The sequence below is a fragment of the Rhinatrema bivittatum genome, chromosome 11, assembly GCF_901001135.1.
Source record: "Rhinatrema bivittatum chromosome 11, aRhiBiv1.1, whole genome shotgun sequence".
In the NCBI taxonomy this organism is placed as follows: Eukaryota; Metazoa; Chordata; class Amphibia; order Gymnophiona; family Rhinatrematidae; genus Rhinatrema; species Rhinatrema bivittatum.
The window spans coordinates 54,952,450-54,967,055 of record NC_042625.1 but is presented as its reverse complement, the minus strand read 5'-3'; the positions used below and the strand labels follow the sequence as shown (position 1 = coordinate 54,967,055).

The 14,606-nt window shown below is 47.7% G+C and overlaps 1 protein-coding gene across 1 annotated transcript in view; it reads right to left on the bottom strand.

Moving 5' to 3' along the window:
- GCN1 (GCN1 activator of EIF2AK4) overlaps positions 1–14,606 on the bottom strand; it is a 433,190-nt gene that overhangs the window by 113,101 nt on the left and 305,483 nt on the right. The window contains 4 exon segments of the mRNA XM_029571925.1: positions 5,753–5,917; positions 6,246–6,461; positions 6,604–6,721; positions 12,803–12,945. Coding sequence (XP_029427785.1) covers positions 5,753–5,917; positions 6,246–6,461; positions 6,604–6,721; positions 12,803–12,945 — 642 coding nt within the window.

Here is a 14,606-nt window from a genome sequence, read left to right as displayed (position 1 = left end):
TTGTTGAGACCGGGGAACTGGTTCGATAGCCCTGGCAGGCAGCAAAGTAGAGAGTTCAACTTGGAGTTGAGGTGTGATGACCATGTTTGTCCAAAGTGGAATGGGTGGAGAATGTGGGGGTATTGCTTTGAACTTTAGACGGTATCCCCAATTTAGTATGGCTAATACCCACTGGTCCTTTGTAATAAGACTCCACTGGTGTTTGAAATGATGGAGTCAACCTCCTACTGGTATGTGGGGTATAGGGTGGATGGAAAGACCTCTGTTCTCTTGATTGACTTCAAAAACCCGCTGTTGGACCAGTTTGTGGTGGTGGTTGGGGTTTTTGCTGTTTTGGCTGGCGTACCCATCCCCTTTGTGGTGGACGGTATGAACGCGCTGAAGAAGCAGGTGGGTAATATCTTCTAGGTCTATAGAAGGGTCTCCTGGTGTCCCTTCTAGTGGATTTTCTTAGGGAGGATGGCTGATCCGATGGTAGTTTGGAGAGTTGGCGGAGTGTCTCGTGGTGATCTTTTAACTGAGAGACGGTAGCTGAATCTTTTCTCCGAAGAGATTCTCTCCAGTACAAGGGAGATCTGCCAATCTTTCCTGGACTTCTTGTCTGAAGTCCGAGGCCTTAAGCCAAGCCCACCTCCTTGCATTAATTGCTGATGCTTATAGGCGAGTAGATGTTTCAAAAGCATCATAAGCTGCCCATACCTCGTGTTTGCCAGATTCCAGACCCTTTGCAATGAGTGTGTTCAAAGCCAGTTGTTGCTGAGGGAGATCATCGGCAATACCTTGAACTTGCTTCCACAAGTTTCTTGGTACTGTGTCATATAAAGCTGGTACGTCGCAATACGAGATACCAGCATGGATCCCTGAAAAACGTTTCTTCCTAAGGTATCTAAGAACTTCTAAGTGTGGCTTCCGTTTCCTGGCTTTTTTCTGAGCTGATTCAATGACTACCGAGTGATGAGGCAGTTGGGCCTTTTGGAAACCTGGAGCATGTTGTACCAGGTATGTGGCATCTGTTCTTCTATTTACAGCTTGTACTGAACATGGATGTTCCCACATCCTTTGCTGGAGTTCTAATAGGGCTTCATGGATTGGCATTGCCATTACCTCCTTTGGTGCATCCATGAATTGAAGGACTTCTAGGGCCTTGTGTCTTGTGTCCTCCTCCATCAGTAATTCAAAAGGAATTGTGTCCACCATTTCATTAGTGAAGTTTGTAAAGGACAAGTCTTCAGGAGGGGATTTTCTTCTCTCCTCTGGTGGAGAAGGCTCAGACTGTAATTCTTCTGACTCAGTATCAGTATCCACATCCTTCCAGGGAGTATACAGAGGATAAGGTGATTCAGGATCATCTGGCTGTAGATGATGCTTTGTCTTAAAAGCAGATTTTGATGGAATCTGCTTTGGCAGCATAGGAGGTAATGAAGGCATCGATGGAGAATCGATGGGCCTTGATGGGAACAGATGTCGGGTATCACCCGATGGACCGGGACGCATTGGTATCGAGGGATCTTTTACTGGCATCGATGGTTTTTCCGGTATTTGATGACGGTGAAGGCCCTGGGACGGAATCTGATCCCCTATCATCTTCCTACGATGAACCTGGGATCGGAATGGAAGGAGTCACAGATGGATGCTTCGACATCGATGGAGTCTATGGTTGCATCGGAGGTACCGGCGGCGTCGGTGCCGGTGGAGGAAATATACCGATCAAGGCATAGATTTTGTTCAGCAAAGGCTGAAATATCGACAGATCTGATGTCGATGTCGGTACCGATGGTACAGAAGGCGGCTGGAAGTTTCGAAAAGCCTCGACGATGACCTGCTGGACCATGAAAGTCACCTCTTCCCTGGAAACTGGGACTGGGTCCACTGTCACTGGGGAAGGTAAGACTGGCGCTACTGACACTTCCACGACTAAGTGTGGTGGCACTGTCTTTAACACCGAGCCTGTTGGAGAGCGCCTCGGTTCCTAGGGTACGGTAGGGCGTGTTGGTTCCAGTACCCGGACTCGCTTGGGCATCAGCTCGATGTCCTTTGACGTCGATGGCTGTCTCTTTCCATCCGATGGGTCGGTGGAACGATGTCGATGGCATCTTTTTTCTTGATGTTCCTTCGATGCCGAGGAAGACGCTATGGAGGACACCGATGGAATCGGTGACGGACGGTCACCGGTCCTTATTTTTCCTCGATGTTTTGCAACCAAGGGAGATGTTATTCTTGGAGATGTCGTCGACGATGACGACGGGGTTTTCTTAAACAACTCCTCCATCTTGTCCAAACGGGCACGCCTGCCCTTTGGTGTCATCTGGGCACAAGTTGAACAAGACTTGACATTGTGTCCTGATCCCAGGCACAAAACACAAACATTGTGGGGGTTGGTAATCGACATAGTCTGGTTACAATCCAGACATTTCTTGAATCCGGAGGCCATGATAAAAAGTTAGGCCGAGTAACGGTCGATGACCGATGGATTCTGTTAGTGAGGGTGACCGGAATCGACCGAAAAATGATTCAAAAAAATGTACTCACTGAAACTATGTCGAAGGGAGACCCGATGACAATTATTTTGTGACTGGAAATATTTTCTTCCCTGAGGAAAAAAGTGAGGGAAAAATTCCCAGAGCTCCTCATCTGTTTTGCTTACAGCAAGGCAGAAAAAAAGAGACTGAAGGGAGACCCCTGTGGCTGAGAATATCATGGCATGCTAGACATGCTCAGTGGGTCAGTGTGCCAGCCAAAGTTTCTAGAAACTTTTGACAGAAGTTTTCCGTATCAGGGCTCCATCTGATGATGTCACCCATATGTGAGGACTATCATTCTGCTTGTCCTGGGACAAAATATTTTATCCAATTTGTTTTAAATGTGCTAATATTTAGTATCATCATAAATTGTTTCCTAGTCTCAATGAGGATCACATTCAGTAGGGCAGTTAGTGGACAAGTAATGAGTAACAATGTTGCATGGCAATGGAGATCAATGTCTTCTCACTCTAACTGGATGGTTGTGACTACTTTGGCATGTACATAATATACAATGGAATTCATTTCCTATCAGCTGTGGGATTTTTACCCTAATGTGCCCAAGAATTTTTATTCAAAAATAAACCCCTTAGTTAGGTTAATGCAGACTCATGCCAAGAAATCTAATGAATTATCTGCCTTTGCTTTTTTATTTCCAGAGCTTATATTTGAAACGAAATATGGATTGCATATAGTTCTAACTTGTATAGGACTATTTGTTCTTTTAGGTCAGATGCACATTTTTTGAAATTTTGTTTACCTTGTTTTTGCTGATTTCATCTGACAACGTACTGCATTTTAATCAATAAAACAAACGAGTAACCATTTCAAGTTAACTATACTCAGCTAGAAATCCAAATATACATACACTGCAGAATTAAGACGCATCATTTGTTCCTTTTCATTCACCCAGAGGCTAAAATTATATGCAACACAGACCACTTTTTGGGTTACTAATAGGTCTTGCAACAGTCTAGTGCAGTTAGGGAAATAACTAGGGGATTATCCATTCACAGATAGACCTCCCACTGGCAGAGATGTAATGGATAGCCTTGTCCTGAAGTTTTAGAGCAGAGCTCTGCAATAGGTTCGGGGCAGACTAAGTTGAGAGTGAGACGTTGTATTTCCCTAAGTTGAATTTTGAACCTACCTGAAGCCTAACTCCTGGGGGAATTCTGCGCAAACAATTTAAAATTCTGCAAACTTTATATTGGTCAAAATAACAATTTACATGGAAGTCTAAGCAATTACATTTTAAATTAATACAGAAAAAAGTTATTACTTAGAGATACAGAATTTTAAATATTTTGAGAAGAATTTCCCTGGAAATTCACCTTAACCGGGTCCCCTTCCACTCGCTCTCCCTACTCCCCTGGCCACTTTGCCCTCTCAGGCCCCAACCACCTACCAGTATCTCTCACTCCACCCCTTCCACTCTATCACCAGTCCCAGAGTTTGACCCCATTCTCAGTACTACCCCTCACACAGGCTCCCCTCTGTCCCTCCCTCACTCACACACATGCTCCCTCTCTCTAGTACACATACACACACCCTCGTACAGGCTCCCTCACACACACACACATCCCCTCATACAGTGTCTCTCTCTCTTGCATACACACCCACACAAGCTCCCTTTCTCTCTCACACAGGCTACCTATGTCTCTTCTCTCATGCACCCCTTCACAGAGGCTGTATTTCACACATACACAATCCCTTCACACAGGCTAGCACCTTCACATACACACGATCCCTTTTTCATACATACACACTCCCAATCTCTCTCACACTTACTCACTCCTTCACAATCTCCTCATATAGGCTCCCTCTCTCTGGCACCCACACTCAAGCATCCACCCCCCCCCCCCCGCTCTCTCACCCTCCCCATCTCTCTCACACCCCTCTCCCTCTCCTCTCACACAATCACACATTCACTCTCACCGGGGCCTTCATCGTCACCGCAAGTAGAACGCGACCTGCGGCACACGGGGGGGGGGGGGGGTCCTTCATCGCCGTGAACGGCGTGCCAGGGCCTTCATCGTCGCCACAAGCAAAGTGCATTCTGCGGCACATAGGGGCCTTCATCACCGCAAATGACACACCGGGGCCTTCATCGTTGCTGCGAGCGGAGCGCATCCCACAGCACATGAGGGCCTTCATCTTCATGAGCTCCGTTCGCAGCATGCCAGGGTCTCCTCTGTCATTTTCTGCGCGGGGGGAGGGGGGGGGGAATTCTGCACAGTAGCGCAGAATTCCCCCAGGACTACTGGAGCCTCAGAAACCCAGAGACCCTTCCAGGATAGGCCAAAGAGGCTCCACTGCTGTACTCTCCCCACGAGTTGCGGAGTGGCTACTCTGGGACTAATTTTTAGGATTTTGAACTTTTATTTAGAGGAGCCCTGCTGAAGACGGGACTTTCCAAAGCGCAGGGAATGGGGAACCCTGGGCTGAAGACACCCAGAGAGTTTAGGAAAGATCTGCCAAACAAAAGTTGTGACCCGTTGCAGTGGATTCCTATAGTTATTTAAGTTGGGGAAGAAGATTATTTTCCAACATCTGGGAAGCAGTGTTTTTCTGCCTCTCCTTCCAGTCCATAAAGGGGGCTGGTAAGAACTGCAAGCTGCAAGGCTTCCTACCACCAGGGATCCCACCAGAAGATCAAGCTACTAACTGTGAGGGACAGAGACATTAGCTCTGTGCCGAGACAGATGTTGTGCCATTGGGAGGGGATTCCCATTCATCTAAGAGGGCCTGGCCCAGGGGGACCACTGCACAATCTAATCCAGAAGTGTGGATGGGTTCCTGAGTTAATAAAGACTAATGCACAGATAGAGGAGAAAAGATCTGTAATTCAGAGAGAAACTGCAGAGACTTTGGTGTGTTATTTATCATATTTAATTGTGTCATTCAAAGAAACTGTATCAGTAAAGCATTATTTTGTGCACTGCCTATGTGGTCCAAGTGGGGATTGTTTGGCACACAACACACAGCAAAAACAGGAAACTCCAGCACAGCCTACTAGTCGCCCAGTACTGGGCCTGGAGAGGACTCCTTTCCACCCCTAGTTCGAAGGACCTACACTTTGGGTTGGGGGAGAAGTAAAAGCTAGCCAGGGTCCCTTCCCCAAAGAACTTACAAATAACTTTATGTCCCTCTCTGTACTTAACTTGTTCCTTAAGGAGGGGCTTCATATACAATTATCAAACAGAGCAAGTTTCCAGCATACAAATCCTTACCGCATCCCTGCCTGTGGATTTCATGATCTCGCTCAGTCCTATACACACTCCCTGCCTCTCATCACTCTTGTCTGATCTCAGACCCTCTTCCAAGATTGGGATGATTTCTGGAAGGATTTTCTCTCCAAGCTTCCGAACAAGATCACCAAGTGTTCTAGCTGCAATCTGTTCCAAAATACAATAGCAGTCTCATTTTCTGAGGTTATATCAATATAGAACTCAGGGCAGAACACAAACACTTATGTATTTATATTAAGGTTTATACACCAACACAAGATACTGCTGTCTCTTTGCAGCACAGCAGCATAGGCAACACAAAGATCATTTATTCATATGCATAACATTATGGATGGATATAACCATTCCTATTCAATTTTTTCCATATCTATGAACAGAAGAGTTGTGAATGGAGCAGGATGGAGATATTTTACATAAACAAACATTGGCCAATACTGAACAAATGCTGCTAACACAATTCATGAAATAATCTTACCGTTCTCTTGTCTGCACATGTGCTGGCCAAGAACCCCAGCAAAAGACCAAAGAGAGTTGGCAGAATTTCACGCAGAGTGCGAGGTGTGTTTGAAACCACTATCTTCCAAACATGCAGGGATGCCTGACGAACTACAAGCTGGGTATCAGAGCGCCCCATGTACAGCCCTGCCAAGACCCTGTTCCGTCGCTCTGCTCCTAATGCACTGATGATAGCCTGAAACAGAGCAGATACACAAGTGAAGACATTTTATTCAGCTCATCCAAAATAGGAAGAATAAGGATCTCACTTCCCAGTGGCTTTCCCGAGAAACCAACCTGATTCTGTGCATGGTAAGAGCTCTCTGATAAATACTCACCTTGGTTGACTGGGCTGTTCCAAAATTGTCATCTTCTGAGGCTGTTTCTGTAGTCATTTTGCCAGTGACTCCAGAAATATGGAAGAGAAGATCCCCAAGAAGCTGAACAGAGCTAAACCTGAAGAAAGGAAGATGCCACTCTTATGACATGGGAAAAAAACAGTTTCCCTCCACCAGATTAATAAAAAAAAAAAAAAAAAAGAGGAGAAAGCAGAGCAGAAACAGAAGAAATATGACTCCAAGATATGGAGCATGTCAAGAAGTAAAACAGCATCTACATTCTGCACATGCCAAACCTCAACAGGAAAGCAAATGAAAGTAAGAAACTACTTTAAATATACAGTTTATCTTTGAAAAATAGGAAATCAGGATTAAGGAAAATATGCCCATTGCACTGGATATTGTCACTAGAAAGCACAGTCTTCTGCCAAGTAAGATTTGACTTTGCAAAATCATCAGAAAGGAAAAGTAGTTTCTTATCTGATAATTTTTGTTCCTGTAGTACCACGATCAGTCCAGACACCTGGGTTTTGCCTCCACAGCAGCAGATGGAGACACAGCAAGATTTGACAAGCTCTGCCACATATACCAGGGTGCCACCCACAGTCCCTCAGTCTTACATAATGTCAAAGCAGAATGGAACAAACAACCAAACTACCTAACTAACTATGCTTCGCCTAATAAAGGCTTAGTCCAACCCCCAACTGGAAACAGAACTCTCAGAAGCAAAGGAACCAACAATAAGATATCATAAATATCCAGGGAAAAATGAACATACGAGCGGACTCTCCGTTACTTTAGAATACACAGACATGGGTGGGTCCCTGGACTGATCCGTGGTACTACAGGAATGAAAATTATCAAGTAAGAAACTAATTTTCCTTTCCCTGTACGTATCCTGATCAGTCCAGACACCTGGGATGTACCAGAGCCAACTTACCGAGGGTGGGAACCAGAGAGGCCCGCTCGGAGCAGTCCCTCACCAAATCCTCCCGAAGTCGAGGCTTGAACATCCAGACGGTAATGCCTTGCAAAAGAATGTAACGACTTCCAAGTAGCCGCCCTGCAAATTTCCTGAGATGTCACTTGATAAGATTCCGCCCAAGAAGCTGCATGAGACCGCGTAGAATGAGCCCGAAGGCCCACGGGAACAGTTTTTCCATGCAGCAAATATGCAGACCCGATAGCTTCCTTGAGCTATCGTAGTTTTCGAGACCGCACCACCTCTCTTTGGACCACTCCACAACACAAAGAGATGGCCAGACACATAGAAAGGATTCGTAACCTCTAGATATCGCAGCAGCACCCTGCGAACATCTAGTTTCCGTAAATCCTGTGCCATAGGATCAGCCCGCTCCACCTCGGAAAACGAAGGAAGCTCAATCGATTGATTCAAGTGGAAGGAAGACACCACCTTTGGCAGAAAAAAGGGAACAGTCCTCAATGACACCCCCGAATCCGAGATCCGCAAGAACGGCTCCCTACACGACAAAGCCTGCAATTCAGACACTCGCCTAGCTGAAGAAATCGCAATCAAAAACACCACTTTCAGCGTAAGATCCTTCAACGTCATCCTCTTTATAGGCTCAAAAGGCGGCAAACATAAGGCTGAAAGCACCAAATTGAGGTTCCAGGAAGGGCAAGGATGGTGAAGCGGAGGATGTAAATGCTTAGCCCTCCCCCCCCGAAGAAAACGCGCCACATCTGGGTGTAAAGCCAATGACACTCCTTGAACCTTACACCGGAGACAACCCAGCGCCGCCACCTGAACTCGGAGGGAACTGCAAGAGAGACCTGCCTGAAGAAAACCTAGAATGTCTGAAACCGAAGCCCACATGGGATCCACCCTGCGATCCGCACACCAGGCTTCAAAAACTGTCCAGACCCGAACATAAGCTAGACTGTTTCCGTGACCTCAATAATGTAGCTACCACCACATCGGAATAACCTTTATTCTTCAAGCGCTGCCTTTCAAAAGCCATGTCGTGAGACAAAAGTGATCCGTCTCCTCCAAACAGACGGGGCCTTGATGAAGAAGAGCCGCGGACTCCCGAAACCGAAGAGGTGTCTCGACAGACAGGTTGAATAGGTCCACAAACCACGGACACTGCAGCCACTCCGGAGCTACCAAAATCACCTCCGGATGAAGCTCTATGCGTCGGATCACCTTGCCTATCAGGGGCCATGGAGGAAACACGTACAGCAACATGTTCGTTGGCCAGGAAAGGACCAGGGCATCGACCCCTTCGGCCCCTCTCTCCCTGCACCGACTGTAGAACCGTGGGGCCTTTGCATTCTGGAAGGTGGCCATCAGATCCATGTGAGGCGTGCCCCACCGTTCGCAGATGAGCTGAAACGCCTCATCTGCTAGTTCCCACTCTCTGGGATCTAGATGGTGACGACTGAGGAAGTCTGCCTGTATGTTGTCTACCCCGACGATGTGAGATGCTGCAATGCTGCTGAGATTCTGTTCTGCCCAGATCATCAATTGTTGTGCTTCCGTCGCAACTGGTCGACTCTTGGTTCCTCCTTGGCGATTGATGTATGCCACTGTGGTTGCATTGTCTGATAAGATTCTGACCAACTTCCCCCGAAGGATCGGGAGGAATGCTTGCAGGGCCAGAGCCACTGCCCTGGTCTCCAGGCGGTTGATGGACCACCGAGATTGTGCTCTGGACCACTGCCCCTGCACTGACCTTCCCAGACAAACCACTCCCCAACTGGAAAGACTGGCATCCGTGGTGACTGACCACTGTCCATTTGGGCATTACCAGGGGTACTCCACATGTCAGATGATCCGATACAAGCCACCAATCGAGACTGGCTCTCGCATGGTCCGTAAGCGGAAGCGGTAGATGGAACTGCTCTGACACAGGACTCCAGCGGGACAGCAATGCAGATTGTAAGGGACGCAGATGAGTGAAAGCCCAGGGAACCAATGCCAGCGTGGACACCATGGAACCCAAAACCTTCAAGATAATCTCTCACCTGTGGTATCTGTAGGGACAATAAATGCCTCACCTGACTCTGCAGCTTGACCACCCGTTCTGTGGTGAGGAATACTTTGCCCTGCCTCGTGTCGAAAAGAGCTCCCAGGAACTCCAGAGACTGTGTAGGGGTCAAATGACTCTTGGCAAGGTTGACCACCCAACCGAGCGACCGCAAAAGTTGAAGAACCCGGCTGACCGCTGCCTGACACAGAAGCTCCGACTTCACTCGAATCAGCCAATCGTCCAAGTAGGGATTTATCAGGAAGCCCTCCCTCTGGAGTTGTGCCGCAACCACCATCACCTTGGTGAACGTGAGGGGAGCGGTGGCGAGGCCGAAAGGGAGAGCTCGGAACTGATAATGACTGCCTAGAATGCAGAATCTGAGGAACCTCTGGTAAAACGGCTGGATGCTGATATGGAGATATGCTTCCATGAGATCTAGAGAGGCCAGGAACTCGCCTTGCCGGACTGAGGCGATGACCGACCGAATAGTCTCCATTTTGAAACGCGGTATCCGAAGATACCTGTTGACTCTTTTTAAGTCTAAGATTGGTCTGAATGTCCCCTCCTTTTTGGGGACTGTGAAGTAAATGGAGTAGCGGCCCTTGCGTTGTTGCGCAGGCGGAACCGGAATTATGGCCCCCAAGTCCCGTAGGCGCTATAGAGTTCCCTGAACTGCCTCTTTTCTCGGTACTCGCAGGGAGAGATGAGGAACTTGTCTAAAGGAATCTGTACAAAATCTAAAGCGTAACCTTGACTTATCTCGGTGAGGACCCACTGGTCCGACGTTATTTTGGTCCATTCCTCGAAGAATAGCGATAGTCTGGCTCCCTCATTTGGTACTGGGTGAGAAACCTGAAGAGAGGAATGGACCGGATGTATCTCATTGCGAGGCCTTAGCACCTGCCCCCAATTGAGGGTTACTTGGTTTGCCGAATCTTCTGCCGCAAAAGGACTGAGGCCAAGAAGGTTGCCTGGCCGAGCTTGTGCGGTAAGATGACCCGGAAGACCGAGCTGGACAAGGACAAGGCCTCCTGTTCCCACGGAACCAAGTCCTAGAGGAAAAATAGCCCCGAGACAGAGGCCTGTCCTCTGGTAGTTTATGAACCTTGTTCTCTCCTAGAGATTGTATCATATCCTCCAACTCCTTGCCAAACAACAACTTTCCTTTGAAGGGAAGAGAGCCCAGGTGGGCCTTGGAAGAACCGTACGCAGCCCGATTCTGGAGCCAAAGGAGGTGGCGTGCGGAAACCGCGGAGACCATGGATCTGGCCAACATGCGCTGGAGATCATACAACGCATCTGCGCTGTATGCGATCACCGCCTCTAGCCGATTCACCTGAACAGCTTCTACTTCTGAGAGATCGGCATTGGCCTGAAGTTGTGAGCCCAGCGAAGGCCCGCCCGCAGTGCAAAGTTACTACATATCGCCGCTCGGACACCCAGGGCAGACACCTCGAAGACCTTCTTGAACTGGAGCTCCAGCTTCCTGTCCTGTAAGTCCTTAAGGGCTGTAGCCCCTATAACTGGAATCGTGGACCTTTTTGTCACAGCCGACACCGCTGCGTCCACCCTAGGAAGTCGAAGAAGCTCCAAAGCGTCCTCTGGGAGAGGATATAGCTTGTCCATGGCCTTGCTTACCTTCAGACCTAAATCCAGGGTGTCTCATTCCCTGAAGAGAAGATCAGTCGCCAAGAAATGGAAAGGAAAAGACACCGTAGGTCCCCTGAGGCCTAGCAATACCGGATCCATAGCTCCCAGACGTGACTCCGCCGACGGAGCCTCTATGCCGAGCTCCTGTAGGATAGCCGGAATGAGCGGTGCCAGCTCATCTTTCTTAAAGAGACTTACCACCCTTGGGTCGTCCCCTTCCATCGTTTGAGATCCTTTGCTGGTACCTGGCTGAACCAGTACCTCCACATCTGCCTCATCGGCCCCTCCCCAGGGGGCCTCACCTGCGGGTCCGTCTGAGACGTCGAATCAGTGTCCGTCCTCGGTGGGACGGACTGCAACGGTCTTTTATCTTTAGGTGGGTCCGAGTCCCCCCGGGACCTATTCCTTTTCCGTTTCCCCTGGGACCTTGGCTGTAGCACAAGCCTCCCAGGTGCCAGCTTTCTCCCTGCTTTCTTGGCCTTAAACACTTTGTGCATAAGCAGCACAAACTCTGAAGAAAACGAAGACTCCGAAGAAGAAGCCTGCTCCCGCAGGAGCGCCCCCCCCCCCCCCCCCGACGGGAGCTGCTGTGGAGAAAGCGCGGGGGGGGGGGGGGGGGGGGTTGCGTCCCCTCCCCCAGTGCTGCCCGCGTGGCTTCTCGGAAGGAGCCCAAAATGGCCACCGTTCCCATGCTCAGCGGGAACAGGTCCTCAGCCCCTTTATCACTCTGTCCGGCGTGAGCCGGCAATCGCAGCTCCCGAATCAGACCCCACCCCCCCCCCCACCCCCGAACGGGACCGGAGGAACCCTCGCTGCCCTGCACGCAGCCGGTGCAAAGGCCTTCGCGCGAAAGACACACACGCGGCATGATGACCCCCCCAGGGCATCACAGCCCGCGAAACAACACAACAGAAAATTTGGATAAATTAAACTAACCAAAGGCACAAACAAAGGCAGCGGAGAGTTGGCGTGCACACACACGGAAAAACAAAACTTTTTTTTTTTTCAGAGGGGGAAACTTGCCGTTCACTGTCCCTGGTTCTGGAACTCCTGCTCCGGTGGGGGTGAGTGAGCCGGGCTCCCCGGTATCACCCCCGACGCTGCTAACCAGGTAGGGCCAGGTCCCTCGACCCTTAGCTGTGGCCTCGACCAGGGGGGGATGGTCCCCTCAGAACCTTCCAACCCTCTGGGAGGCTCTCAAAACAGACAAGGGACTTGTCTCCAACTTTCAATTATTTTTTTTTTTTTTTTAAACTTTAAAGAAACAGATCACCCACACAAAACCAAACAGACCCCGACTAAAACTAGACTACCAAAAATTTGCAATCAGGGATCCCAGAGACTGTGGGTTCTGCACCTGTACCATCTGCTGGAGACAGAGTAAGACTGTGGATGGCACCCTGGAATATGTGGCAGAGCCTGTCAAATCTTGCTCTGTCTCCATCTGCTGGTGCGGAGGCAAAACCAGGTGTCTGGACTGATCTGGGTACATTCAGGGAAATAAATATTCTAGTGAAATTGGGTAAGGACAGTATTAATCTTCCACTCAGCCTCACCTGATTCTCCAAAGATCATCAAAGAGGCCTTGCTCTAGCTGAGGCAGAAGGAGAGCAATGGCAGTCTCTGCATACATAGTTATGATTCTTTGTCCAGCACGAAGGGCGGTATCACGTACAAATTCATTCTCATCAGCCAAAGCCTGGAGAGAGAAAGCACAGGCACCAATTCATTTTCATTGATAATACGGCAAGCTAGAAGCGTTCCTGCTTCTTCAGAGACGGCTGCAAAACAGAGACGCTGCTGTTCCTCTAGATATGTTCTCACTGAGTTAACAAACATTGCTTCTACAAACAAGTTCTACTCCATCCATTTAATTTTTCATAGAACAAAAAGGCTGCATTCACTTTGAAATTTGCCACAGGTACAACATATACATGGTTACTTGTATCTGCTTTACTGTGGGTAGATTTTTCCTGGAAAAATACATACACAGATTTGAAAATGCAATCTATATGCATATATTTCCTCTCCCAACTTAAACACATCTCTAGCAAACCTCCTATCAATGTGGCTAAGACTTTGAGTGTTGTTTTCCAGATTGACGGGGTAATTTTCAGACAGCTGGTTAAAATTAGTTTTCCCATGTAAATTGATTTATAAATTGTCCTCTAAGTTTCCTTAATGAAACATGCTTTTCTTCTAATTGTTCTTTCCCAACATTATATAAAAAATGATGTCGATGAGTAGCTTAGCGATTAGAGCAGCAGGCTACAAACCAGGAAAGCCAGGATTCAAATCCCACTGCTGCTCCTTGTGACCTTGGGCAAGTTACTTCACCCTCCATTGCCTTAGGTACAACTTACTGGGTCATTCATCAAGCTGTATTAGATCCTTATGGCATGATAAATGGGGTCTAATGCACGATATTTATCGTGGTACACCTCATCATGTAAATATGATAGTCAATTTGCAAAACCAGGAAATTTATGCAAATGAGGGACCCCTACCGCATTCTGCAATAAAATGATGAGGGAAATAACACCTTTAAAATAATGAGTGGAATGTAACAAGTAAATGTCAAATCAGCTTTAGATTTGTCTTTCACCTCTAAGTCGAAAGTGACATCATCTTATGACATCGTCTTTACAAAAACTGGGAAAGTTTTCTGTAGGGAGAAGTACTCTTGGCTAGTGGAGGCAATGGGTCAGATGATTTATCCAATGAGTAATCTCTATCAGAGTTCAGCTCCATTGATCTGTACTCAGTTTACCACGTGTGATCTGATTCTGAATTAGACTTAAGCAAGAAAGAGGAACTATGAGGCACTGGAGAATGGCAAAATGTGTACCTCTTTTGGAGTGTAGTCCTAGAAACTACCCTATCAGGATCTGGAACAGAACATAAGAACATAAGAAATTGCCATGCTGGGTGAGACCAAGGGTCCATCAAGCCCAGCATCCTGTTTCCAATAGAGGCCAAATAATGCCACAAGAACCTGGCAATTACCCAAACACTAAGAAGATCCCATGCTACTGATGCAATTAGTAGCAGTGGATATACCTCCCTTTCAGCGGCTGAATGATTTCTCATGTCATGGTTTGCTTCATGGAGATGAATCTATCCAACCCATCAGCCCTGAAGACTATTGTTGATCTTGACTTACATGGAAGGATTCTAGTACAAGATCTAGCTGTACTGATGTAAGATGCATTATTTGTTTATTTATACAATTCATAGCCTGCTGATTCACAAATCTCAGCAGGTGACAAATACATATATAATTAAAATTCAGTATAAAACAACATATGACTAGAACACATTACTAATCACAAAAGACAAACACTTTGTATCTGCTTGACC